This window comes from Palaemon carinicauda, chromosome 32 (assembly GCF_036898095.1).
Source record: "Palaemon carinicauda isolate YSFRI2023 chromosome 32, ASM3689809v2, whole genome shotgun sequence".
Taxonomy (NCBI): Eukaryota; Metazoa; Arthropoda; class Malacostraca; order Decapoda; family Palaemonidae; genus Palaemon; species Palaemon carinicauda.
This window is the reverse complement of record NC_090756.1, coordinates 82,366,793-82,390,875: the sequence shown is the minus strand read 5'-3', so window position 1 is coordinate 82,390,875 and position 24,083 is coordinate 82,366,793. Positions and strand designations below refer to the sequence as shown.

The window sequence follows — 24,083 nt, the reverse complement described above, 5'->3', positions numbered from 1 at the left end:
TTCTGTCGATCAAACCCAGCCAAAACAACATTCATTGCCCTTTGGAAGGCAGCAGGTGCATTAGCAAGGCCAAAACTTAATCTGGTAATAGCCCCTAACTAAATCTAACTTTGTAAAAATATTCATACTATGCATCTTATACACACAGTCAGACACTACATTCATCGGGAAACATTCTTTAACAGTTACTTAATTCACCTTCCCATAAGCAATACACATACGTAAACTTCCATACGGCTTTCTTACAGGTATAATGGGGCTATTCCAGGCGCTCGCACTCCTTTCTATTACACTCATCTGCTCTAACTCCTGGCACTGCTCTTCTATTTCTCTGGCAATAGGCGGAGAAAAATGCAGGGGACGCTGATATATGGGGGTATCATTACTAAGAACTATCTTAAATTCAGGCAGCTTTGACCGCCCAAAATCCTCGTCACCACGACTCAAAACTCTCTGTCTATCCCATAACATCCTATACAATTGTTCCCTTTCCCCCTCACTTATATTCTCATCTACATTGATTCTTTCTTTCAAACTTTCACAATCCCAATCGTCATCATGCTTTATCTTACCTGTCATAACATGTCTCAATTTAACATACCTTTCATCATCTACATTGACCAACGTATACATACATCCCATGCAATCACCCTCACATAAACCCTGTATTCTCTTCCTCCTTACAGTCGGCAACAAGCTCACATACACCTTCGGCTCCTGCAAATTCAAAATACCACCATACACATGCACACTTGTTTTCACTAAATTACTTGCTTCCGAACCTTCCACTACATATTCACAATTGTCACTATTGGCAATTCCCAGACTATTCGGCCATGCAACTTTTACACTGACAACCTCACTCGCATCTCTTGACAATTTAACACCTTTCGCTATAACGGCACACCTTCCCATACCTTCGCACATACACTACCATCTTCATTCAAATAAAATTCCCCACAAAATTTACCCTTAACTTTCATCTCTGATCATATTTACACTAGGATGTACAATAATACCACATTTTTTCAGGAAATTATAACCTAACAAGACATCATATTTGTCATTTACTCCCTCAAACACATAAAAATCATTATCTTCCATCATCAGCCCACCAATCATAACATTTTCACGTAACTTTCCCTGCACAGACATACTTGAATTACCGATACCTTTCACTTGACCTTTACACCCCCTAAATTCACAAACATCTCTTAACTTATCGTACGCATTCCTAAACATTAAATTGACACCACAACAAGTATCAATCAAACCAACTAGCTCTATACCATTAAAATTTACTTTTACACTCATGCAGTCATAAACTCTTTCACCCATCACGTCTTCATGCAGTAAACCTTCACGAACATGCATCACATTCACTCCGCACACACTCAAGGACTCACCCAGCTGAACCCTCTTACACTCTAGTTTCCCGAACATCCTGGCTGACTTAATCCCTTCTTCCTACATACTCTAGCTATATGCCCATCTACACCACATTCAGTACACTTACCCCGCAGCTCCTTGCACATTCTAGCATAATGACCATCCTTACCACAATTACCACAAATCACATTCATACAATTACTACGACATCCACTCGCTATGTGCCCAGTCATACGACAGATAACATTTTACCCCTTTCTCTTTCTTGCACTCGCAAATTCTATGCCCTACCTCACCACATCCAAACCAAGCACCTAGAGCCCATCTACATTCATTCTTCTCATGACATTCCTTTCCACACCTATAACACTTTTCATCGTGGACATGAGTATCTGACATACCTCGTTGCGCACTTACACTCCTATCCCTACTGCGCCAATTGCCCTGCCTAAATCCACCACTTGCTTGCATAGTTCCTCCGTTACTTGCCGTAACACTCCTATCTATTACCTGATCAGCTATCCTCATTAGCCCTCTCAAAATTGCATCCTTATAACTACCAAATTCTATTACACTTTCTTCCATTCCAGTTCTTACACTCACAGATTTACTTTCTTTTATGCACCTTTCTAACTCATAATCCTCAACTATCTCTAGTATATCATCCCATGTCAATCTCTCTTGTGTCCACCTCATTTTCTCCTTCCATTTCAAATTAATAAAGTCATACACATTCTCAGGTACTGTCGCCAAAAACTTCCTCATTAACTCCTTATTCTCATTTATACCTTCATCTCCATACTTCTTCCTTGCTAACGTTTCTAACCGACATACATAGATAGAAATAGCCTCACCCACATTCATTTGAGCCTTATCAAAATCATTTTTACGCCTATACCTAACACTCCCTTTCATACGTTTTACCTGCTCAATTATTCTACCTTTCACACTATCATATTCAACATCCCCCACACTCATTATCACACCATACATCATCAACAAATACCCAGTCAAATATTCTCCTAACTCCCTAGCCCAAACTTTCTTACTATCAACATACTTACCCTGACAATACGTGTCATACTCCTTGAAAAATGGAGTTTTTATGATAAAACAAAGTTTTATGAATACTTACCTGGCAGTTATATATATATAGCTGAGTCTCCGACTGCGGCAGAATTTAATCGAAAATCGCGGCAACCGCCTTGTGGTGGTTGTGTGGTTAGATGGTTAACAACCCTTACAGGGTGGTACTTGGAATCATTCCCGTTTTCTGTTCCTCAGATTATCTTTGCCCGACCTGTCTCCTGAGGGGAGGTGGGTGGGTATATATATAACTGCCATGTAAGTATTCATAAAACTTTGTTTTATCATAAAAACTCCATTTTTATGAATAGAACTTACCTGGCAGTTATATATATATATAGCTGATTCACACATTTGGAGGAGGGAAACAGACAGAAAAACATAGTTGGGGAAACAACAAAAGAGTTGTAGGAGAACAAACACCTTGATTCCTTACCTGCTAAGGTAGCTGACTTCAAAGGTAACTGCCCCTAGAGTCGCTTTCCCTTAGGAGTGTTCAGCCAAGAGTAGACCTGCTACGCTGCAAACAACTCAATCGAGTCTGTCAAAGGGGTAGGACCAACAACTTGACTAGACTTCAGAAACTACCTTCCCATATAATAAAAACCTGCAACCTTACTAAAGCTAACCACCTAACCTTGCAGAAATAGATATAAACTATCTATCTAGACTGAGGGAACCGTACCACAAGACGAGGACCTCAGACAACAATAAAAACACAAACCCATATACAAGTACATAAACTAAGGTTGAGTGGGGGTAGTAACTCCTTTGCCTAATACAGAAGCCACAGCTACGTATGGGCCCAAGGTATAACACTTGTCATAGTCCACTCTTACCTCTCTGAGGTAATGAGAAGCAAAGATAGAGTTGCTCCTCCAGAACGTTGCGTCCATGATCTGCCTAACTGACATATTTTTCCGGTATGCCAGCGAAGCAGCAATGGCCCTTACTTCGTGAGCCCGTACTTTTAACAGGGCGAAGTTTTCTTCCTCACAAAAGAGGTGGGCTTCCCTAATAGTTTCCCTCAGGAAAAAGGACAAAGCGTTCTTTGACAGGGGTTTTTGAGGATCCTTCACTGAACAACATAAGGAGTTGGAAGCACCCCCCCCCGCTCTTAGTGTGGGCCAAATAAGCCTTGAGAGCCCTAACCGGGCAGAGGAGGCTTTCCTGTTCCTGACCCACTAGATTCGTGAGGTTAGGGACTTCAAAAGTCCTGGGCCAGGGTTTCGAAGGGTTCTCATTCTTGGCGAGAAAGTCGAACCTCAAGGCACAAACCGCTCCATTTAGGGTGAAGCCTACACGCTTCTCGATTGCCTGGACCTCGCTGATCCTCCTGGCAGTCGCTAGAGACAAAAGGAAGAGGGTTTTCTTAGTCACATCTCGCAGAGAAGCTTGCGAGATAAGCTCAAACTTCCTGGAGCACAAAAACTTAAGCACCACATCCAGGTTCCAAGAAGGGGGTCTTAAGTGCACCTGCTTTGTTATCTCAAAAGACCTAATGAGGTCCTGCAAGTCCTTATTCTGAGATAACTCTAAGCCTCTATACCTAAAGACGGTTGAGAGCATGCTCCTGTATCCTTTAATGGTAGATACAGCCAGCTTAGCATCCTGCCTGAGGTACAAAAGAAAGTCTGCAATCTGGCTTAGAGAGGTAGAGGACGAGGAAACCTTGCGCCTCCTGCACCAAGCTCTAAAGGTCTCCCACTTTGACTAGTAGACTCTTTGTGAAGAGATCCTCTTTGCCCTGGCAATAGCTCTCGCCGCTTGTGCCGAAAAGCTTCGAGATCTAACGAGCTTCTCGACAGTCTGAAGGCAGTCAGATTGAGAGCGAGGGGGTTTTGGTGAAATCTCTCGAAGTGGGGTTGTCTGAGATCTGGACTTGCCGGGAGTCTTCTTGGAAAGTCCATCAGCAACCCTACCACTTCGGAGAACCATTCCCTCGCAGGCCAGAATGGAGCCACTAGGATCATTCGTCCCGAATCGAGGAGAGCGAATTTTCTGACAACCAGATTGATGATCTTGAACGGGGGAAAGGCATACATGTCCAGCCCCGTCCAATCCATCAAGAAGGCGTCCACTGCAACAGCTTCCTCGTCCGGGACTAGGGAGCAGTAGTTGGGGATCCTCTTGTTTAGACCGGAGGCGAAAAGGACTATTACAGGTCTGCCCCACAACTTTCAGAGGCTCAGACAGACATGCCGGTTGAGAGTCCACTCTGTAGGAAGGACTTGTCCCCTCCTGCTGAGTATGTCTGCCCTTGAACAAACCTTGTCAACAGCTGGGTCTCGTTCTCGTTCGCTCAAAGGAGAAGCTCTCTCGCAGTTGAGAACAGAGAGAGGGAGTGAGTTCCCCCTTGCTTCCTTATGTACGCGAGAGCTGTGGTGTTGTCGGAATTGATCTCCACAGTCTTTCCTGACACCGAGGTTTTGAAGGCCTTGAGCCCTAACAAAATGGCCATCAATTCCTTCCTGTTGATATGCCAACTGACCTGACCCCTTTCCCAAATACCTGAGACCTCTTTGTTCCCTAGTGTTGCTCCCCAGCCTGACTCGGACGCGTCTGAGAATAACACTAGGTCGGGGTTCTTCTTGAACAAGGAGATCCCTTTTCCCAACAGAGCTGGGTCCAGCCACCACATTAAAAGATCCTTGATCTCTCTCGGAATGGGAAAAGAAAAAATGTCCTCCTGGATCTTTCTGTTCCAAACCTTTGCGAGGGAAGTGTTGCACAGGCCTTAGGTGCAGTCTCCCCAAAAGGAAAAACTGCTCCAGGGAGGATAGAGTTCCCAGCAGACTCATCCACTCCTTCGCTGAGCATTCCTGCTTCCTCAAAGAGTCTTTGACTTTGTCCAGGCACCTGGTCTGCCTCTCCTGGGAGGGAGAAGCCTGAAAAGGAACTGAATTCAGAACTATCCCCAAATAGAGACTAGTCTGATTCGGCTCGGTCTGAGACTTCCCCCAGTTGACGATGAGTCCCAGGTCCTGAGTCATCGTATAAGTCTTCATTAGGTCCTCCAGACATTTCTCTTTCGACTGTGACCGGATCAGCCAGTCGTCTAGATAGAAGGAGACCCTTATCCCCTCCTGGTGTAACCAGCCTGCCACATTCGCCATTAGTATGGTGAAAACTTGGGGAGCTGTGCTGAGACCGAAGCAAAGTGCCCTGAACTGGAAGCACTTGCCCTGGAACACAAACCTCAGATATCTCCTCGAAGACGGATGAATGGGGACGTGAAAATAAGCGTCCTGCAGGTCGAGAGAAAACATCCAGTCTCCTGGACGAACTGCAGCCAGCAGTGACTGAGTCGTCTCCATGGAGAACTTCGTTTTCTCCACGAAGGCGTTCAGAGAGCTGACATCTAGGATTGGTCTCCATCCACCCGAGTTCTTGGGAACCAGAAACAGGCGATTGTAAAAGCCTGGGGAGGCGAGGTCTTGAACCGGCTCTATTGCTCCCTTGACCAACATCTGGTCGACTAGCTCCAGAAGAGCCTCTCGTTTCCCCGCGTCGGTGTACTGAGCCACTAAGGCTAGGGGAGAGTCTGAGAGAGGTGGTTTCTTTAAAAAGGGGATCTTGTAACCTTCCTTGACGACTGAGAGGGACTAGGTGTCCGCCCCTCTCCTTTTCCAAGACTGCCAAAAACGAGACAGTCTTGCCCCTACTGGTGTCTGGAGGACTTCCATCTCATTTTTTGGACCGGGGCCTAAACGCACCCCTGCTGGTCCTTGGCCCTGACTTTTGTCTTCTCCCCCTAAAATCCGCTCTCGAGGAGATCCTGCCCCGAAAGGGCTGTTGAAACTTCTTCTCCTCCTTCTTCAGAAGAGCAGGAGCAACAGGTAAGGTCTTTCTAGCCGACCGAGACGAAAGGTCCTGAGTAGCCTTCTGAGCCAGAGAAAGGGAGATATCTCTGACCAGAGCTTCAGGAAAAAGATGACGTGAAAAAGGGGCGTAAAGTAGCTCCGACTTCTGGGCAACAGTCACAGATCTAGAGGTGAAGGAGCACAAAAGGGCCCTTTTCTTTAAGACCCCTGCTGAGAATAGGGAAGCCAATTCATTAGCTCCATCCCTTAGAGCTTTGTCCATGCAGGACATGATACTCGTCAGGTCCTTCGTGTCCTCCAGGAGTTCAGACTTCCTGGCCAGAGTCCCGAGAGACCAGTCCAGTAAGCTGAAAACCTCGAAAACCCTGAAAATTCCCTTGACGAGGTGATCAAGCTCCGACATGGACCACATCACCTTGGCAGAGTTTAAAGCATGCCTTCTTGCCGAGTCCACAAGAGCCGAGAAGTCACCTTGGGAGGAGGCAGGCACTCCTAACCCCAAAGGTTCCCCTGTCTCATACCACATACCGGCCTTGGAAGCGAGCCGAGACGGTGGAAAAAAAAAGGTGGTCTTGACAGCTTGTCTCCGTTCCTTCATCCAATCATCCTCTTTACCGAGAGCTTTCCTGGCCGAAATTGAAAGTTTCATTTTGATGAAGGCCGAAGACTTAGAAGCTTTCTTCCTGGTAAATTGAGACTGAGGAGAACGAGGGGCCGAAGGTTGAAATTCCTCCCCATAAAGTTCCAAAAGAGAGCGAGAAAGAACCTTGTAATCACTAGAAGAGTCGGCAGGTTTTTCTTCCTCTTCCGAAATATCTTCGAGGTCCTGCTCACGGATAACATCCCGAAGAGTTGGGCTGCCAGCAGTCTGGCAGCGAGAGCTGTTTGAATCCTGGCGCCGAGCGCCGCTAACATCCAGTCGGCGAGAAGCGGTATCGTCACGATGACGAGAAGCGGTATCGTCACGATGACGAGAGACAGTATCGTCACGATGACGAGAAACGGAAGCGTCCTGAAGACGCAGGCTGCCTTCGCCTTGAAAATGCAGACTGCATTCATCCTGTTTCCTAAGAACCGAGGCAGTAACGTCCTGGCGTTTCGAAAGAGAAACGGAATCGTCACGGCGCCGAGAACGAGAGGCAGTATCGTCCTCGCCGGGAGAGGGGGGAAGGAAATTCCTGGCAGCGTGCCGATGAAGAGGGTGTACGTTGTCGTACGGCCGACGAAGTGCGCAGAGGTTTCTTGGGAGAGATACTAAAATCTCTCTTAGAAGAAGATCTCTTAACAGGCAAAGAGACGTCCTTACGTCTGACGGACTGAGAAGGGTGGCTGAAAGCTTCAACTAACGATGAAAGTTGTTCCTGCATAACAACCATGAAAGCTTTAGCAACCTCCGCTGGCTCTCGCGGTGCCGAAGACGGCAGTTGCCGTACGGCTTGACTGGGAGCGCTGGCAAAAGAAGTAGGGAGTCTAGCAGGATTAACTGGGCTAAAGACTCTCTGTTTCGCCCTTTTAACAGGAACAACATCGAAATCGTCTTCCGAAGGATCAGGGTCTCGGCTACTCGAACCGGGAGAGGGAGAGCGAGAGCGAGACTGCACGTCCCGGTTCCACCCTCTCTTCATTGGTCTTGATTCGTAACGCCAATTACGTCTGGGAGAACGATCAGGCGAAGACACAAACGTATCCGACACGCCCTTCCTACGGCGGTCAAGAGCAGCCTGGGAGATCGCAACAGGACTGTCTGAGGCGACGACTGACCGAGGATAAGCACCTCTCACCCCCTTTCGGCTTTCGACGTACCTTCTCCCTTGGTCCTGGGAGCTTGGTAGAGGTCTAGACCTAGGGGTATGACAGATTCGATCAGTCGCCACCTCCACTGCACTTTCACAAGCACTAATTTCACCTACACCCTTACCTTTAAAGGCCTCCAACTGTGCTTTAATGGCCTCCAATTCAGCAGCTAATTTAGCATACCCAGGGTCATCCGTAGGCACAGATCCTGTAGAAGGGGCAGGAGTCACTATATTTGGGGAAGGAATACCTTCCAAAGGAGTTACAAGCAAAGGGTCAATAGATAAATCTAAGCTAGGCTCACTAGCAGACTGACTTTGATTTAGCTCTTCTAACTCTATCAATCTCAAGTTTGCGCACATAGCGCTTCATAGCTAACCAATTATCATCACTTAAAACCTTGCATTCCTTGCACTTATTATCTAAAGCACATTCAAACCCCCTGCAACCCATACAGATAGTGTGAGGGTCAACCGAAACTTTCGGCAACCTCACCTTGCAAATATCATTCGCACAAATATGATAATGAATTTTCTCACTCATGATAATAAAGGAAAAAAGACAAAAAAACAAAAACAACACGATTGCCAAATCCCAACACAGTGTACTTCACCAAAACGAAGTCCAAAAAGGCGATGAAGGGAAAGCGATCCGAAAAAAACTCTGAAAGGCGGACCAACGATGTTGTCGATCCGGCCGGCAGAGATAATCTGAGGAACAGAAAACGGGAATGATTCCAAGTACCACCCTGTAAGGGTTGTTAACCATCTAACCACACAACCACCACAAGGCGGTTGCCGCGATTTTCTATTAAATTCTGCCGCAGTCGGAGACTCAGCTATATATATATAACTGCCAGGTAAATTCTATTCATAAAAACTCGTATACATCCCTACTACTATGCTCATTGAACCTTTCACACCGAGGTACCTCTCTCATAAACACAGTCTTACACACATCACGTTCATTCTCACTGCTATCATCACTGCTACATTCCTTCTTGTTTCCTACTTCCTTGCTAGAATATAAAGAATCTAATTCCACACTCATACTCCTATCCTTGATTATACTCTTCCTAGCCCTTTTCTTACTCACCACTTTCACCCATTCACGATCATCCTCGTTCTCACCCTGCCACTTTTTTTTCTCTTTCTTCACATCACTTTTACCTTTCCTTTCATCCTTACTCTCACCATTCTGTTCATCCTTACTATACCTACTCCCTTTAACTTCCCTATCACTATTACTATCACTATCACTTCCTTTCCCATTATCACTTACCTTAACCTTTTCTTCCACCAGCAACCCTTTACTTGTAGTAGAGGCCACTCCTCCGACTGTGCCTTCACCCATGAACTCTTTAATCATATTCATTATTTGACCTGTCATCACCCCCAAACCGTTCATCCATACGCTCATCCATTCACCTATCATTCTCTTGTATCCTCATCTCAAAACCTTCTTCCACTCTCTCTACAGTTCCCTTTAGAGCTTTCAGTTCCTTTCGCTTCTCTTCATTCTCACACATCAGCCTCGCATTCTCATGCAATAACTTCTCTTTCTCTACAGACTACTTCTCCTCACGCTCCTTAATCAACCGCAATTCCTCCCTCAGTAACTTGTTCTGCTCTTCCATTGTTATTTCTTCAGCCTTAAATCTAATTCCTAATCCTATCAGCCCTTCGTCCAAAAGTTCAGCTTCCAATCCCACCTCAGCAGTCCCTGTTCGGGCGCCAAAATAATGTGGCGGGATGTTGCAACAACAACCCCCACACCTTTGATCACACTATACAGACAATTGTCTCCGCAACACAAACTTTCCCCTTGCGTTATCATAAACTGGACCCTTAGACAAAAAGGACAAAAAACAAAACATGACCTTAATACTATATTTCTTATAAACTAAAAATAAATCATAAACCAAATTAATCACACAAACTATTTCTTACAAACTAAACCTAATCATAAACTTGGAGACTAACCATACAATAAACTAACACCATTCAAATAAACACAAAAAAACTAACAAAACTTAAAATTATACGGCACACCAACACCAAAATATATATGTTTATATAATACATGTTGACACCAGCACACTCGTCCACACACTGCCAACTGTCTTTTGCAGCACACTACCACAGCTCTGTGTTTGACAGTCCACTGGGTGGCAATTTGCCACAACTACTTCCCTGATTGGGGTTGTGGTTATCATCATCATCATCATCAACAGCAATCTTCCGGAATTTCATTCAGTCCGGGTCATCAACAATTATGCAATTCAGAGTAGCCGTATCAACTTTCTTACCATTAGCCAGGTCGTCAACAATCAATTCCCCGTAAAATATCTCTCCAAAGAAGGAATTACGGCTGTTGAAATAAACAAAACACTTCCACGCTGGTAAAAAATATAAAGTAAATCCAGCACTCAAACCACACAACTGCCTCTAGCTGCAGTCAAACCAAAAAGAACATTCACCCAAGACATTCAAAACTTTCCTAACCTAGCTAAAAACATAAACAACAGCCTCATTTATACCAACAGTTTCTCACAACAAAGAATCACAACACTAACTACATCTCGCTCGCTGACACACACACACACACACACTCTCACTCTCACTCTCACTCTCACTCTCACTCTCACTCTCTCTCTCTCTCTCTCTCTCTCTCTCTCTCTCTCTCTCTCTCTCTCTCTCTCTCTCTCTCTCTATATATAGATGGACAAGAATGACGATCCAGGGTACTTGAGACATTAGCAAACCTATTAGGAGGCACCTTAAAACCTTTTGGTAAGTGTATAGGCCTGCCGCTGGAGGTGGTAGAAGCCGAAGCTGGAGGTGTTGGTACCGCACTTGCTCGCGGTTCCGAAACCTCTGCTCGTGAATTGCTTGCGAAAATTGCTGATTTAAGAGTAAATTTACAAGATTAACGCACAAAATTGCAAATTTCGCACGACAACGGGCACGATTCACTAGAAGTTCTTGCAACATGAGCACTAGGAGCCACGCTGGAAGAGGAAAGTATAGCACATTCCTGCTCCTGCAAAGAAGCACCTATGGCTGACGAAGTCAGTAGAGAGGGCCTTTGAGTAGGGGCATCCCTAACCGTTGGAGAACGCTTCGCATTGGGGCGCGTTTCCGAGAGTTGTGTAGGCGAACACTTTGCTACAACACCCCAGGCGGTAAAAAGCACTGGAGGTTTAGCTGGACGCCTGTTTGGGGGACGGTCAGTCTGATGATCAGGTTCAGTCCAAGGTCGTTTAGGAGAAGGAAAATTAGGGGCTACGTGCTGATGGACTGCGCAAACGCCTACTTCTACCTCTAGACGAGGATCGTCCAGACCTTCAATCGTGAACGCACAGTTCGCGATCGTGAACGTGAGCATCTAGCTCTCGTTCGAGAATGGTATGAGCGTCGTGAATGCCTAGCTTGCGAACGTAAGCGCCGGCCTCGCAAACAAAAACGTCGTTCTCGTGAATGGCACTCTCGCAAGTGTGAACGTCGCCCTCGTGAACGGGAGCTTCGTCCTCGCGAGCGCGAGCCTCATCCTCGTGATCTAGATCGTCGAGATCTAGAATACGAGCGTTAGGACCTAGGTCTAGACTAGGATGCTCGTGATAGAGTTCTCTTTTTGAAGAAAAATGCCTCCAAGGAAAGCGTTGAGACTGATGGTCTCATGAGCATGAAGCTCTAGAGCAAGAATGCCTTCTAAACAAAGAGCGTTCGGATCGTGATGACCTACGATCCAGATGACGATCAGGAGAAGTGCGTCCCAAAGGACGAGAAGATGGAGAAGCTCGTCCACGCGAGCCGCTGTTAGAAGGACCATTGGTGGAAGGAGCGTTGGTCTCTGGAAGATAATCACCTGCAGCCGAAGGGTTCTTGTGGGAAGAAAAAGAAGGCTGGAGGTTACAGGACGACGAAGTCCGAGGATGGCGAGTAGGATCATCGCCAGTAAGGGGCCGTTGGAAGGGCGAACGCTAGCGATCACCTTATCCCCTTGTCCAGCATGGAAGGTCAGGAGAAGGCAACAGATGGACTTCGCAGGCTCTAAAGTGTGAGATGTTGAAGGCTCTGAAGATGGGTCCTTCCTGGCCCTGCGCTGAAGGAGACGAACCAATTCTTGCATCAAGGCAGGGCGCAGAAACCCGCAAGGCCGGCCATACCTGCAACACATCTGCAAGGGAAAATGGCTCCCCGGTGGCTGGAAGCAAAGTTGCTCCTCTAGGGGAAGCAACTACAGCCGCAGTACGCCAGGGTTGGCTAAGAGTTAGACGGTCTGCGCTCCTGCTCGATTGTCCCTCGGAATAGCGAGAACGAGAAGGAGGTTTGAAAGAGATTTGGGGGTGCGAGAAGAAGAAAGAGATTTGGAGGTGCGAGAAGAAGAAAGAGATTTGGGGTGCGAGAAGAAAAAAAGAGATTTGGGGGTGCGAGAAGAAGAAAGCGTTTTCCTCGCCCCTGAGGGAGAAAGATCGCGCTCAACCTTTTTTTTTTCTGTGCCGCCCAAATTTCTCCGTTTGGATGGCAAGCCACTCCCTACACTCTGCAGAGGGCAAACCCTCCTCACAACAATGCCCTCTACATGAAGGACACAGAGAGTGAGGGTTAGTACCCACCGATGACATGAAAGTACCAAACGCAACACCCTCGCGCCCAGGACAGGTCCGCATGAAAACGATCCGAAGAAAGCACGCACACCTGAAAAGAAAAAGAGATTAAAGATGTCCAATGACAGCCTTTGGAGGAGAAAGAGGATACATCCACTCTCTACCGAGTCAAAAGAAAAAGATACTTAGCTCACAGCTGTAAAAGTATATACAGAGGTAGCTGAGTATACCCCAGCCACCCCCCAGCCTACCTGCTCAAGCGATTAGGCAGGGTTGCCACCTCGCACTTTGAGTCTAATGGCTGCCTTCCAGCTCTGCCAAAAGATAATCCAATCCAAATAAATAACGGAAGGTTTATTAGCTTGGGAACAAATTCTAATGCAGTCCTGCAACCTGATAATGGTGTTCACAGGAATGGTTGAGGTTTGGAATGTTTCTCTTAAACAGTAGATCTATTTTTGATAAAAAGTGCATGATCTTGAATACTACATCCTAAAATAAGCTTTCACCAAAATTAACATAAAAATCAAGGCATTCCCAGTTTGTCTCACACTGTTTATGTTACCTGAATTGTATTAATTCTTAAATACAAAACGCAAAGTAATCCTCTTCGGTTCTAAAAGAATTCTATTCTTACAGGCAATTTTTCAAAAACAGACCACACAAGCTAATAAAAATGAGTTCAGTTCATTCACGACATTAATTCAACATCTGACAGTTTTTTCTCTCAATCCAGTTTTGATATTTCTCCATTTATTTTAAGAGACAGGTCTTTAATTCTCTTTGTAATTAAACACCACTCATTCTTGTTTTATTGAAGCCTGAACTATAAGAGGGGTATCTAATCTCCTGTCATGTTGCAAATGAAGATACTGTATTCAATACAAAAAAAATCTAATTATAATCCTTACTTTGCCATCATTAATCTTCCATGCTAACTCCCAGGCCCATCATTTGACTAAAATGTACAAATAAGAGGAAAAACTACACCAGCTGACTTCCATAGGTTGCTGCATGAGCTAAGGACTTCTCAATTGATTCCAATTCTGTTTAATCTGATCCAGTTACAAAAGAGAAAGAGACTGGAAGGTAGACCATTTAGATTAAAGAAATAGATTAGTGCTGAAACACAATTCTTTTTTTAGTTATATGATTCATCCAAAAACCCAATTTGTTAACATAGCCTGTGTGGTAACTTAGGTGGGAAGTATTTAAGCTGCTGACATCATGGTAAGGAGGAGAGGATCTGGGAAGACCAAGGGAATTCCTGAGAATAAATGGAAAATTGGACCGGAATGCTTCAGCTACTCGCTCATAGCCACAACTGCAAAATTTGCTTTAAACCAACAAGATACTGACTCCAAGGCTCATAACTAAATGGGGGTAAACAATTAGTGCTCACACAAACCTGCGGTGAGGATGATGATGTAGTTTCTTGGAGCTCTACCCTTGACTTGAAGCCTAGTTCCTTCAGTTCTTCAGCATCTGTAGAGTTACTTGTTTCGGGTTCTATTTCCTGAGCGTGGGCTCTTCTTAACTGAGGTATAGTACCCTGAACAAGGAGGCACAGAAAACAGATGATGTCAAAAAGTAAATCTATGACACACAAAAACCTATTAAACGATGTTCCATTTATGTAATAACAAGATGTAAGACCAAGAAATAGAAAAGAAATGGAAAATAATTTTCAAGTCACACAATAACAAAACTAAGAAAGTAATAATTCCAGACATTATAAGGAAAAAAAATCTTATTTGTCCATCTGCTACAAGCTCTATCTCAAAAGGGGTGTCCAATTACAGCCTCTGGAGCCTGCACATGAATTATCTTTCATAGTATAAGCAACCACTTTCTGTTGAAGTATGTTACCAAAATGTCTTCTTGGCATTACTTTCTTATATTTCCTCTTCTTCACCCATTACTACTGTATTCCGTTCAATACAAAGCTTGCTGATTTCTAAACTTTATTACCGATGTGCATGGAGATGTATTTTTTACCAGTTTGTCCTCATCACAAAGTAAACTTAGCGATAAACCAGAGACAATACAAATTGGTAACTTTCACTGCCAACTACAATTGCATATCATTCTCACATTACAAAAGTAACCAGAAAAAAGGTGGTAGAGCAATTCTGACTTTGAAATGGGCATGAAATCTTTCTCAGGAAATTGTTCTTGACAGCATAAACTCAAAGAGAAACTTTTATGTTTAGGATATTTCTTTTATAATTTTCCCTTTTTATGATTTAGTACCATAGGCAACAAATATTCAACATGCCACAAGGTCCTCACCTCTAAATATATAATTTTGCTCAACAGACTATTTCTCAACTCCTCCTAGGAAGCCACATTGTCTACACATGTTGGATTAGTTTGTTTGGCAACTAGTTCCTCCCTATACTTCTCCTTTACAATTCCTCAAATCTCCACCTTTTCAAATTACCTGTCTGCTTCCTTCCTCAGGCCTATCCTCAAAAAACCTGTTCCTTCTTTGTCATACACTTGCATTTGGTAAGGAGTACAGTAATTGGTTGAATAATCCCACAGCTCAAAACACTTTAATCCATAAACAAACCTCCTGAATTGTATAAAATTGATCTTGAAAAGGATAGAGAGAGAAGGGGGTTAGGCACTTACATTGGGTAGACCACTGCTCCCTGCCCTTGGACTAGGTTTTGTAGTGGAATGTAAAGAATCATCGCTGTCGTCTAAAACAGCTGTCTGCGCCCGCCGGGCCATCTGTTCATTCCTAATGGCTTCTTGTCTCTCCCGCTCTGCTCTCAGTTTCCGTATCCTCTCTTTCCTCTCATCTAATTCCTTCTTCAATTGTAATCGTTCATTCTCCATGTCTTCATCAACACGTTTGTTTATATCTTTGTAATGGACCACTATGGTGTCTATCAACCATCTGAAAAAGGAGAGGTGACAAATATGATAAATTTGGAGGTAATTTGTACTTTTCCTAGCAATACAAACCTTAGCTATTCAATAGGGGTATTACTTTTGGCGTAACTGAAAGGACGAGCCATTAAAATTTAGCGAGGGTTAACTACCCATACCGCTAATTAGCAGGGGGTAAGGGGTAACTTACTACCCCTCCCACTCACACACCTGTGATTGAGCTCACTTTGCTTGGAGGTAGGACTTCAAGGAGGACAGGGTTAGCAGGCAAGTAGGTTTAAATAGCTAAGGTTTACCTTCGAATTTGTCATTTGTTCTGTAATCGGAATACAAACCAATGCTATTTAATAGGGGTGACTCACCCATTAGGAGGGTGGATGTTCCTGCCAATCTGGCTTTTTGGCCTTACCTAGGGTACTCTCTATCATGCAGAGATTATTGCAACAATAAGGAGACCCTAACACCTCGCTAAACCTGCCAAGCATGGTCTGCGGCCTACACAAGCTGTGCGTGGTGAGAAACTAGCAATGTGACAGTCAAGGTAAAGGTTATTCTGAGACTTGCAGGGAATAACCGAGGATACCGAGACATTCCCAATACCACCTCACCAGGGCTTGGAGGCGCAACAGTATTGGGACGATACTAGGATACACAAGGGAGCAATGGTTTACCTGCAGAGGTTTGAGGTCAGCTTGTGCAGAGGACCCAGGATGCTGATTTCCCCAAGAGAAGGGAGGATGAAGAATGGGAATGAGCCAGATTTAACCTTTCATTCTCTCAGACTAAAACCCAGGTAACCAATGCCCTCCACCTTCTGCTACTTGTCCATTAAGGATCTTGAGGTACTAAACCAGCTGTTGTGTATCCGTCACAGGACCAATAGAAAACGTATTGAGGTTCCTGAGTCTCACGCCTTGCAGGTAGTGGGCGATGAACGTAGTTTGGCGTTTTTCACACGCCCACTTGCATTACCTGCGTCACAGAGTAGTTCTTCTTGCCGGCCAGAGACGTAGTTATGCCCATGACATCATGGGCTCTGGGACGACATGCTGGAGGAGGATCGGGATTCAAAGCAAGGTCAGTGACCCTGCGAATCCATGCGGAGATTGTGTTTCCTGTGAGCCTCCTCTTGTTTCTGCCCTTGCTGGCAATCAGTGAGGGCGCTCTGGGCCGAGCTGCTGCTAATCTCTTGAGGTAGTGCCTCAAACTTCTTACTGGGCAGAGTAACAGATGATTCGGTTGACAGTTACAGAGCGGAGACTCATTATACGGAAGGAGTCGATTCTAGAATCCGAAACCTGGATTCCGAGTCTAGGCAACAAGCTCAGGGACAGAGCTGAAGCTTACCTCTACCCATCCTCTTGAATGGGCGACGTCAGATGAAAACCATGAAATTCGCTAACTCGTTTGGCTGAGGTCAAGATGAGTAAGAACACCGTCTTCCAGGTTAGAAGGCAAACGGTTGCTGTGGAAAAAAACTAAAGTAATAGTTAAGGAAAATTCAAATTATTTTTATATCATTACATTATATTTGCATTAGAATTCTATTTTTTTATATTTTGGTTCTTCAACCTTGTCTAATGATATTCCTTTTTTTGCAGCACGCCCTACTACCTGCAGGGCTTGAAGAGGCTGACTAGAATTGCAGTCAGACAAGTAGAGGTACAAGAATTGGAATAATATTGCATAATCCTGCACCTGTTTATGTTGCTAATAAGCCTGGTGAAGACTGTTAAAAGCAGCTTTGCTTGGAGATTCTGGTTTGGCCGCATAAATGGTGAATAGCATCTTTTATGTCTTATTTTTTGTGTGTGACTTTGCAATCAAGAGGGGCCTCAGAAAATTATTATAATTAGTCTCGCCTATTATCCATTTTCATGGGTGTAGAATAACCATGACATACTGTGTATCACTGAGGATTGTACATTTTTTTGGGTTCCGATATAGAGAGAGAATGCAGTCAGGTCCAATGTGCAACCTTGTTTTATAATCCCTTTCATCTTCACACAAGCTCGTTCAAATCACATTAAAATGTATCCCAAATAGATACACGGCTAGGTGTGCCTTTGTTTATACTTGTATCTGGAACCCATAAGTGTGTCCAGCATGTGAATAACTCTTGTTTTTTGTTATTCAAATCATTTTTTATCTTGTTATTGCGAGGTTGGAGTGTAAAGGGATACCAGTCTTCCTTTAATTGCTTATTTGAATTTAACAAAAAATGTTATTGTCAACCTAATTAGTTATTTTTTTTTTTTTTAAATCTGTTTATAATGTCATTTTTATTATATATTTTCTCCCACACTGTGTCCTGTTACCTGCCAAGACATTTTTTCCCTTTCACCTAATGTTCTGAAACTTTACTTAAGCTTGAAGCCATCTAACCTTAAGAAGATAGAGCTATTCATAAATTCTGCTAACTTTCCAGAAATGAATCAACGGTCATATTACATGTTTATTCAGCAAGCTCAAGGCAAGGCATGACAATGGGGAAGTAAGGTTCTTGCTGGGTCCCCTTGCCCAGTATATAATCAAGGGGTGGTCTCCAGTGCCCAGTCCATCCTTGATTGTTTACCTTTTACCCAGATTTATGAGTATTCCCACGTTTTATATTTTTTTTGTAGTGAACGTTGGAGTGTGGTCGGCATTCGGACACTAGGCAGTCTGCGTGCTACGTCTGGCCACAGTCCACAAACTACTACATTGCCTGTCGTAATGGTTCATATGGGAATCCTTCTAGGGACAAAAGAACTCGAATCACATGCCAAGGGGGAGGTCTCACTTCCGACTGAGGACAGGTAAGTTTACAATTACGTATGAGGATGGAAATTCTAAAGATGAGGAAATGACCATTCCTTTCAGTTTAAAGGTGAGACTCAAGGTTGAGCGACAGCCTTTAACGTTAAAACCAAAAGATGCATTTCCTCCTCCAATACACGAGAAATTCCGCTATTGCTGGAATAGTGGTACTGAATGGATTGAGACCCCTTCCGTGGCACCAACCACAGAAGACGTTCCACTTCGCCTGGTAGAATTAAGTTAATGATTTTCATAGCCATCCGGGCATCCCCTTTTGAAACTTGTTGCGAAAAAACCTCTCTGAGAGAGGAGATCCTGGATAGTCTCCAGGCGTGAAGACGTAGCGAAGCTACTGCCTTGTGGAAAAGTTGACGTATGGTTGTCTGATTAGAATGTTTCATGGAAGAAGTTCTCTTAGGGGCTCCATCAGGAGCAACAGAAAGTCCGGGAACCATTACGCATGATGCCATAGTGGAGCTATGAGGGTCCTTGGAAGATTGACCGATGTTCTGGTCTTGTTGAGTAATCATCAGACAGAATGGTGGGAATACATACACGTCAATGTTGTCCCACTGTTGTTGGAATGCATCTTGCCAGAGAGCCTTGGGATCTGGGACTGGGAAGCAGTCCAACGGAAGTCTGAAGTTCAGGGCCTTTGGGAACGGGTCCACAGTCGGGGAACCCCACAAAGTCCGGACATTGTTGGCTACTAGATGATCCAAAGACCATTCGGAACCCATTATTTGCGATGCTCTGTCTAGATTGTTGGCGAGCACATTCTTCTTGCCAGAAATGAAGCGAGCTGATAGCGAGATCAATTGGACTTCTGCCCATCTCATCTCAGTATCTCTACTGCTAGAAGGGATAGGGGCTGCAAAAAAGTACCATCTTGCTCCTTGGTGTAAGCTACTACCGTGATCATTTCGCTCATCACCATCACTGAGTGAACCGCCAGGAACTGGTGGAACTCTTGTAGGGCCAGAAAAACGGTGTTCATCTCCAATAAATTAATGTGAAGGTGCTATTTGGACAATGACCAAAGGTCAAAGGCCAAGTGGTGCCGAACGTGGGACCCCCACCCATCTTTTGATGCGTCCGAGAACAGCATCAAATCGGGAGGAATGAGAAGATCGACACCCTTCAGCAGATTCTTGTCTACTAGCCACTATTCGAGATACGTCTTTTCCTCTGATCCCATGGGAATCAAAGTGTCCGGGGAATCAAGAGCCCAATTCCAATTGGACTTCAGATGCCACTGGAGAGATCGAATCTTGAAGCGACCGATGGGAATTAGACGGGCCAAGGATGATAGATGTCTGAGGAGACATAGCCCCTTCTGGGATGGGAAATCTTCTCGTTTGAGGAAAGGCCTTGCAACTTTCCTCAGCCTTGCTATCCTGTCTGATGGGAAGGCTTTATGATGTTTGGTGTCAAGTACCATTACCAGGCATACCAGTCTTTGAGTGGAAAGCAGGGAAGACTTCTCGAGATTAACATGATCCCCAGATCTTGGCAAAATCTCAGAAGTTTGTCTCGGTGCTGAAAAAGGGTTGCCACTGAGTCTGCTAGGATTAGCCAGTCATCCAGGTAATGAAGGAGACAGATGTCGAAACTCTGAGCCCAAGATGACACAGGGCAAACCCTCTAATGAAGACTTGAGGTGCTGTGGAAAGGCCGAAACACAGCACCTTGAACTGGTATGACTTGTTGTCAATGTTGAAACTCAGATACTTCCTTGAAGACGGATGGATTGGGATCTGGAAGTATGTGTCCTTTAGATCCAGTGAAGAAGACATGAAGTCTTGTGGTCTTATCACTAGACTGACTGAATCTGCCGTCTCCATACTGAACGAAGTCTGTATGACAAACATGTACAGAGCTGAGAAATCAGTGACTGGTCTCCAGACATCTTTAAAAAAAAAAAAGAGTCGACTGAAGAGGCCAGCAGAACCGTCGAAGATCTCCTGGATAGGGCCTTTCTCCAACCAGGTCTGGACTTCAGCCCGAAGGGACTGCCCCTTTGCTGATCCCATTGCAAAAGGAGCTCATAAACACTAGATTCTTAGTTAGTAGGGGAGAGATGAAAAGAACGGGACTCAATACCTGAACGAATCACGGAGATCGTCCAAGGTACGGCCTCAAGCTGCATCCACTTGGTCCAGTAGCTATGTAAGTATCCCCCTACTGGTGGAAGAGCAGGAAGATGACCTCTCTTTGCATTTACGATTTTTACCGCCACCTCTCTGAAGTTTTCCTTCACGATTGGACTTATTGCCTTTTCCGTCCTTGAAAGGAAAGGGCTTCTATGACACCTCCGCTTTCGGAACCTCTGCCTTTTTAATAGTTGATGGTTTCACATGGTTGGTTTAGGAAGGATTGGAGGTCTGTAGGGCCGAGCTGTAAGGGCCCTAAGAAGGAGGTAATCCGTGTTAGATTCCCCCACCTCTCTGCAGCCTGCTCGACGTCCCTTGGCTCGAAGAGGAAGAACCCCTCAATAGCAGAGTTTCGGAGCCTAGCGATCCACGGAGACGGAGGCAAAGGTCGGTAACCACAGGGAAAAAGGGGAAAAGACTCTTGCCGCCGACCGACGCTGTACGAGCATGGGATCAGCAGACTGATCAACAGCAACCCTCCAAAGAGGAGTCTCTGTGTGATACCGTTCACTGGAAAGGAAAACACTGGCTGAGACACGCCACGGACTTTGCTCTCCCCATGAAGGATGCTCGTCAGGGGAAGGGGCACAGACCTCGGCGGTGAAAGATGGAGAAGAAGACCCAGTTGCAGGAGCAGCTGGCAGGGCAGCAGATGAGCTCTCCGAAACCACAACATCGACAACCTACAAAGGGTCGACGTCCGATGCTAATGCTCTTTGCATGAGGATGTGACAGCCACTGGCGCGTTAGAGAGCGTTGGGAAACCTCCTGCTAAAACGCGATGGTGTTTGCCGACGTGAAGACCAATGACTCGATGATCGATAACAGGGAGAGTCTTCCCGAATTGACAAGCGATACCGCAATGTCGCGGGATCGATCGTTATCAGTGTGTCGACAATCCTCGAGTAGGCGACTAAAGTGTAGCTGTCCGTGAAGGCTGATCGATGAGAGATGATTCACGTTGAAGTGAATCACAAACAGGTGGGCAAACGCGTTCCAAAGGTGAGCGACGCGATGGTTTGGGAAAGCTCAGAGTAACGGTCGAACGCTGGTTCGTTAAGTGATTGATGAGCGATTCCCAAGACGGTGAAGGTCTAAGCTATGCGTGTGGTCGCTGAAGTGAATGCCGTTGGCAAGACGATCGATGAAGGGCAGGTGAATGCTAACGAGCAAGCAATCACTGACGAGCAGGTGATTTCTGAGGTGGTGGAAGAGCAGGCGATTTCCGAGGTGGTGGAAGAGCAGGCGATTCCCGAGGTGGTGGAACAGCAGGCGATTCTCGCGTTCTCGGCAATTCTCACGTGGCAAAAGGTTGACGAGAAGTCAAACGCGTAAGCGGTTTACGTGTAACCGAACACTTAGGAGGTAAACAAGTTGTTGAACATTGACAGGCTGATTGATTCCCGCCCTGAAGGGCGATTGCAATCTGAAGGAGTGAGACGCGTTAGACTGAAACGCTCTGAGCAACAGCCAAACGCTGGCTTCTTAAGTGATGAAGGTTTAAGCATCGACAAGCTAAGAATCCCTGGACAAGGTGATAGGCCGACAATTCATGCTAAGGCGATTCACGCACCGTCAGATATTTTGCGCTCTGACGGTGATCGACACATTTCCATTACGAGACGCGTGAGAACGCTATCTGGTAGAAAATCAAAGTTCCTGACTGTTGTGACATTAAAAGACTTGGCTGCTGCTACCCAAGATTTATTCAACTTAAACTTCAGTAGATTATTCCCTGAAACAACCATGAACATAATTAGCAGACCCCATAATAATTGTAATACAAACTATGTTAGATCCTTAAAGTAAATCTAATTAAACCAAATAGATACAAATGGAATAAACAAAAGGAAATACAAAAGAAACAGAGAATTACTTGATAAGTTGCTTTGACTGTCCCTCCATCAGGTAAGTAAACAAAGTAAGAAAAGATCACCAGACAAAGGGTTCAGAGTGAGGTATGAAAGAGCAAAAGGACAAAACAATATTATAACACTAACGCTGACAAGTACGCAATTCTGAAGAGCTGGAACAGCAGGCAGTTGTTCAGCTGCAAGCAGTTCACGCATAGCAGGCGATTCCCGAGAGGGAGATGGAAGAGCAGGCGGCTGTCGAATGGCAAGCAATTCTCGCATGGCAGGTGATTTACGAGAGGTTGAACAAATCGTCAGCTGTAGGCGATGGCTAGGCGAACCACGAGCTGACGGGATGGTCGTGTTGAAGCTCGATAGTCATCCTGACGAGCAGGTGAACATCGAGCAGAAGCCTGACGAGATGGAGAACGCTGCTGATAAACTGTAGCTGGAGCTCAGGCGGAGAAAAGAGATCATCGTGAGGCGACACATACTCAGGAGGAGATCGAGAACAATCCCTTGCAAGCGATGAACGAAACAAAGTTCGTTGAGGAGAAGCTGATGACGGAAGCCAAGGTCGGGAACCAAAAGAGATAGGCTGGGCAGGATCCTCCGAAGAGGAAGACAAGGATGTGAGAGGCGTCTCTTCGCCGACGGAGCAGGAGCGCCCTGAAGGCGAAGAGGAGAATACGGCGAGGACTTCTGCCACCAACCCAATGTCAAGCAGCAACCAAAGGATCAGCAAGCTGAACATCAGCAGGTCTCCGAAGAGAAGTCTCTATGAGAGTCCCTTCACTAGAAAGGGGACCCTCGCAGGAGAGACAAGAGATGATGAAGGGAAGTTTTCCCTCAGAAGGGAGAAACAGAGCCCAACATCTGGGGAGGAAAATTTTCCCTTGGAAAGGAAAGAAAAACCAACCCCTCGCGGCAAACCTCCAGGCAGCGCACTTTGCTTCCCATAAACAAGCCTTGTTCAAGTTGAAGGTCTGCATCGAGCGTTACCAGAGAAAACGTAGCCGGAGCTAGTTCCTCGAGGTTAGCGTGATGATCGGGAGCTGCCGCAGGCTCAGGAAAGTGTTGGCACTCTGACCACAGACTCATCAGCTATCATAGCCATACCAAGAAGAACGGCATAGGTAACTGAGGAAAAGTAAAAGAAATTATGTTAAAAAAAAAAGAAAAAAAAAAACACTCCCTTGGGAGGAGCAACTAGTCTCGGGACGGGAAAGGTGTCCACCAACAAAAAACATTCCCACAAAATAAGGACCGCATTCCCTTCCCCAGCCAACATCGACAGGAGAAGGAGAGCGACAGCGTACATCTCTAGAAAAACTAGAATTACAATTCATTAATTCAGCTGAAAAAAAAATTACTCCTCAAGAGAACCACAAACTCTGGCAGGAAAGAGGGAACCCCACAGAGACAGAGCTGAAAGATAAATTACATAAGTTATAATTTTACTTAATTAATGCAGAAAACCATTCGGAAGCCCAACCTTACCGCAAACGGGGAAGGTGTTACCATGCAGAGTATACTGCCGGCCGCCCACGAGTGAGCAGCTACATTCCCTTCCCCAAAAGATTTCACCAAAAACATGAGATGGGAAGACAGCAATATCAACTGAACGGAGGAATATCCCAACAATGACTCCTCCTCCCCTGCAGCAGAGGCCAGG

The 24,083-nt window shown here is 45.3% G+C and overlaps 1 protein-coding gene across 6 annotated transcripts in view; it reads right to left on the bottom strand.

Moving 5' to 3' along the window:
• Positions 1–24,083, bottom strand: part of LOC137625416 (ADP-ribosylation factor-like protein 13B) — a 322,821-nt gene that overhangs the window by 81,545 nt on the left and 217,193 nt on the right. For 5 of the 6 annotated variants that reach the window (XM_068356324.1, XM_068356323.1, XM_068356325.1 and 2 more), the window contains 2 exons: positions 15,340–15,610; positions 14,111–14,254 (listed from right to left, as the gene is read on the bottom strand). In XM_068356324.1, the coding sequence (XP_068212425.1) occupies positions 14,111–14,254; positions 15,340–15,610 (415 nt within the window). The remainder of the gene's footprint in view (positions 1–14,110; positions 14,255–15,339; positions 15,611–24,083) is intronic. The other variant, XM_068356328.1, reaches the window with a different exon arrangement.